This window comes from Podarcis erhardii, assembly GCF_964252035.2.
Source record: "Podarcis erhardii genome assembly, chromosome: 2".
NCBI classification, from domain to species: domain Eukaryota; kingdom Metazoa; phylum Chordata; class Lepidosauria; order Squamata; family Lacertidae; genus Podarcis; species Podarcis erhardii.
The window spans coordinates 134,369-138,842 of record NC_138498.1 but is presented as its reverse complement, the minus strand read 5'-3'; the positions used below and the strand labels follow the sequence as shown (position 1 = coordinate 138,842).

Genomic DNA, 4,474 nt, shown 5'->3' with positions numbered 1-4,474 from the left:
ATAAATCCCACTCTCTCCTCCTCATTTTTGAAGTCCTGGTCTAGCAGCTGCAGGGCATATACAGTGGTGCCCCGCAAGACGAAATTAATTCGTTCCGCAATTTTTGTCGTCTAGCGAATTTTTCGTCTTGCAAAGCACGAAATCCCAGCTCCTTGGTGTAGAGTTTTTTGAAAATCAATTAATGCGTTCCTATGGTCAAAAAAAGTCCAAACAAAGCCAAATTTGGTACAACAACAGTTTATTAACTGCTCTTTAAAGTCACACATACTGTAAAGAGCAGTTCAAAAATTGAAGGGAAAATAAATTAACTTTATAAACATGACAGAAAAACATTTAAAAATCAACAAAGTGTACAGTACATTTTCTAAGACTCTGGGGGACCACTCGAAGAAGGCTCCTCTTCCACTCTTTGCTTCTTGGTCAAGAACCTGTCCATAGTCTGCTGCTTTATCCGCCTTTTCAGTAGCTCCCTGAAAGACGACATGACCCTCGTATCATAAAAGTTCCCAGCGTCATGTGCCACGTGCTTCTCATGGTGGTGTAGATCTGCAAAAGTCTGCACCTCCTTCCACTTCTGGCAAATGTCCCTCAGTCTTTCAGAGGACAGCCGTTCCTCAGTTGCTTCCTCCTCTTCCAGTGAGGCCTGCTCCTGCGCAGCCTCTGCCTGCAGTTCGACCAGCTCCACGGTGGTCAGCTCGTCGTCGTGCCCCTCCACCAGCTCGCAGACGTCCTCCTCCGTGACCTCCAGGCCCATGGTCCTCCCCAAGGCAACAATGTCCTGCACCACTGTTGACTCTGGTGCATCAGAGTCACTTGGTGCCACACAGTCCGGCCACAGGCTGCGCCAAGCGCAATTCAAATTTCTCTGGCTGATCCCTTTCCAGGCCGTGTTGACCATCTTCAAGCAGGTGACGATGTCGAAGTGGTCCTTCCAGAATTCCCGCAGGGTGATGGTGGTGCAGTCAGTCACCTTGAAGCATCGCCTGAAAAGCTCCTTGGTGTAGAGTTTTTTGAAATTGGCGATGACCTGCTGATCCATCGGCTGGAGCAGTGGCGTGGTGTTAGGCGGCAGGAACATGATGTTGATGAAGCTGAACTCCTCCAACAAGTCCACCTCAAGGCCTTTAGGATGGGCAGGAGCATTGTCCATCAGAAGCAAAGCCTTCAGCGGCAGGTCGTTGTCCAGCAGGTACTGCTTGACAGCAGGGCCAAAAGCAAGATTGACCCAGTCCACAAACAGCACACGTGTGACCCAAGCCTTGCTGTTGGATCGCCACATGACACTCAGCCGCTCCTTGTCGATCTTGTGTCTCTTGAAGGCCCGTGGGTTCTCCGAGTGGTACACCAGCAGGGGCTTGATCTTCAGGTCGCCGCTTGCGTTGGCACAGAAGAGCAGGGTCAGGCGGTCCTTCATGGGCTTGTGGCCAGGCAGCCTGGACTCCTCCTGAGTGATGAAAGTCCTTTTGGGCATCCTCTTCCAAAACAGCCCGGTCTCGTCGCAGTTGAAGACCTGCTGCGGAACGTAGCCCTCCGTCGTCACAACCTCCAGGAACTCCGCTGCAAAGTCTTCAGCCGCAGGAACATCAGAACTGGCAGCCTCTCCATGCCTGACCACGCTGTGGATGCCAGATCTTGTCTTGAACCGGTCAAACCAACCTCTGCTAGCCTTGAAGACTTCTGGCTCGGCTGAGGTTCCTGGCTGTTCCCGGATGAGGTCAGCGTGCAAGGCCTTGGCCTTCTCACAAATGACGGCCTCAGACACTGTGTCCCCTGCACGCTGCTTCTCTTCTATCCAGATGAGCAGCAACTTCTCGACCTCCTCCAGGACAGCTGGGCAGTTCTTCACGATCCTGGTGACTCCCTTGGCTGCATCAGTCGCCAGGATCTTCTCCCTCATCTTCAGGATGGTCCCGATGGTCGATGGGTTCCTGCCGTACTCCCTGGCGATGTCCGTCACACGCATTCCGCCGTCGTGCTTCCAGATGATCTCCTTCTTCATTTCCAGCGTCACCTTCTCCTTCTTCCTCTCGCCGGCCACCGCAGCAGCAGTCTTCTTGGGTCCCATGGCAGCACAGCTCCTACCTTCGTAAACTCAGGAAAAAAAAAAAATCAGTGATGTGCTTCAAACCCAAAAAATACAAAAGCAGCCAGCCACCCACCACACAGAAATTAAAACCCAGAACCAAGGCCTTGAATCCCAAGCACCCCAACCCCAAATCCAAAATCCAAAAACCCCCAAAAAAGTTTTAAAAGTTTAGCTTACCAAATGGATGAAAGAGAAGTTCTGGAAAAGCTTCAACAATCAACCACCGAAGTCCTCAGAAACCTCAAATGGCTGCAAAATAAGTTTAGGAAAAGCTTCAAAAATCACCAATGTCTTCAAAAACCTCAACTGCTCCCACAGACACGCACCAACCCACCCACAACACAGAAATTGCAAACCCCTCCCCAACTGCTCCCCCAGCCCCTCCCCAACTGCTGCAAACCCCTCCCCAACTGCTTCCCCACCCAGACAAAAAAAAATTTCAAAAAATAACAACATGGCCAGCACTCAGAAATTCAAACTCAGGAAATTTTTCAAAAAAAAACAACCTGGCCCAGTGGTCACAGAAAATCATAAAAATTCCCCAAAAAACCCCACATGGTCCCAGATTTCTGCAGAAACCTCCCCAACTGTTCCCCTAGCCAGCCAGCACTCAGAAATTCAAACTCAGAAAAAAAAATTGAAAATAAACAACCATGCCTCGTGGTCACAGAAAATCATAAAAATTCCCCAAAAAACCCCACATGGTCCCAGATTTCTGCAGAAACCTCCCCAACTGTTCCCCTAGCCAGCCAGCACTCAGAAATTCAAACTCAGAAAAAAAAAATTGAAAATAAACAACCATGCCTCGTGGTCACAGAAAATCATAAAAATTCCCCCAAAAACCCCACATGGTCCCAGATTTCTGCAGAAACCTCCCCAACTGTTCCCCTAGCCAGCCAGCACTCAGAAATTCAAACTCAGAAAAAAAAAAATTGAAAATAAACAACCATGCCTCGTGGTCACAGAAAATCATAAAAATTCCCCCCAAAACCCCACATGGTCCCAGATTTCTGCAGAAACCTCCCCAACTGTTCCCCTAGCCAGCCAGCACTCAGAAATTCAAACTCAGAAAAAAAAAATTGAAAATAAACAACCATGCCTAGTGGTCACAGAAAATCATAAAAATTCCCCAAAAAACCCCACATGGTCCCAGATTTCTGCAGAAACCTCCCCAACTGTTCCCCTAGCCAGCCAGCACTCAGAAATTCAAACTCAGAAAAATTTTCAAAAAAAAACCAACCTGGCCCAGTGGTCACAGAAAATCATAAAAATTCCCCAAAAAACCCCACATGGTCCCAGATTTCTGCAGAAACCTCCTCAACTGTTCCCCTAGCCAGCCAGCACTCAGAAATTCAAACTCAGAAAAAAAAATTGAAAATAAACAACCATGCCTAGTGGTCACAGAAAATCATAAAAATTCCCCAAAAAACCCCACATGGTCCCAGATTTCTGCAGAAACCTCCCCAACTGTTCCCCTAGCCAGCCAGCACTCAGAAATTCAAACTCAGAAAAATTTTCAAAAAAAAACCAACCTGGCCCAGTGGTCACAGAAAATCATAAAAATTCCCAAAAAAGGCCCACAAGCCCCCAGATTATCGCAAACCCCTTCCCAACACCAAGTCCTTGAATCCCAAACACCCCAACCCAAAATCCAAAACCCCCCAAAAAAGTTTTAAAAGTTTAACTTACCAAATGGATGAAAGAGAAGTTCTGGAAAAGTTCTGGAAAAGTTTTGGAAAATCTTCAAAAGTGAGCAAAGTCTGAGAAAAGGCTACCAAACCACGCGCTAACAGTTGCTCCTCGAAGTCAAGTCGCAACTGCAGCTGCTCAAGCTAAGCACCCTTGGTTTTAACGGTTTTTACACAAAGGAAACAAAGTCGCGAGACGTTTTCGTTTTGCGAAGCAAGCCCATAGGGGAATTCGTCTTGCGAGGCAAATCGCGGACGAAAAAACCTTTCGTCTAGCGAGTTTTTTGTCTTGCGAGGCATTCGTCTTGCGGGGCACTACTGTATTACATCTGCTCTGAAGTTAGGATACTCCTGCAGGTCCCCATTGAAATGGGACACAAGGCTCCCTCCTCTATTCCCCAGCCCAATCCCTTCTGGTCTGGTGGCTGGTAGCCTCTGTGTAGTGAGCTTTTCAAACCTGGTTTGCAGATCCTGGTAGGCAGCAGCTGCTTCCTGTTCCTTCTTTCTGGACGCTGCAATTTCTGCGGTCAGCTGCGTCACTGCGTTTTGCAGACTCGCTATCTTCTCTTCGGTAGTCATTTCCCTGTTTTTCGTGAGCTCGCGAAGCACCAATCTTCACCCCCCGCTGCTTTCCCACATGCCACGAGGTTGTAAAATTGGTGGAAAAAAGCAGAGAGGGAACTTACTGTCAGGCCTGCCG

General features: G+C 48.3%; 1 protein-coding gene across 1 annotated transcript; it reads right to left on the bottom strand.

Moving 5' to 3' along the window:
* Nucleotides 1-221: 221 nt before the first annotated feature.
* LOC309336187 (tigger transposable element-derived protein 1-like) lies at nt 222-4,101 on the bottom strand. The gene is made up of 2 exons (XM_081851751.1): nt 3,776-4,101; nt 222-2,335 (listed from the first exon to the last, which is right to left on the bottom strand). Exon 2 carries the CDS (start codon nt 2,063-2,065, stop codon nt 365-367), a length of 1,701 nt encoding a protein of 566 aa, XP_081707877.1. The 5' UTR covers nt 2,066-2,335; nt 3,776-4,101; the 3' UTR covers nt 222-364.
* Nucleotides 4,102-4,474: the final 373 nt, after the last annotated feature.

Coding starts and splice junctions, on each gene's coding strand:
- LOC309336187 (XM_081851751.1), bottom strand. CDS start 2,065: ATGGGACCCAAGAAGACTGCTGCTGCGGTGGCCGGCGAGAGGAAGAAG.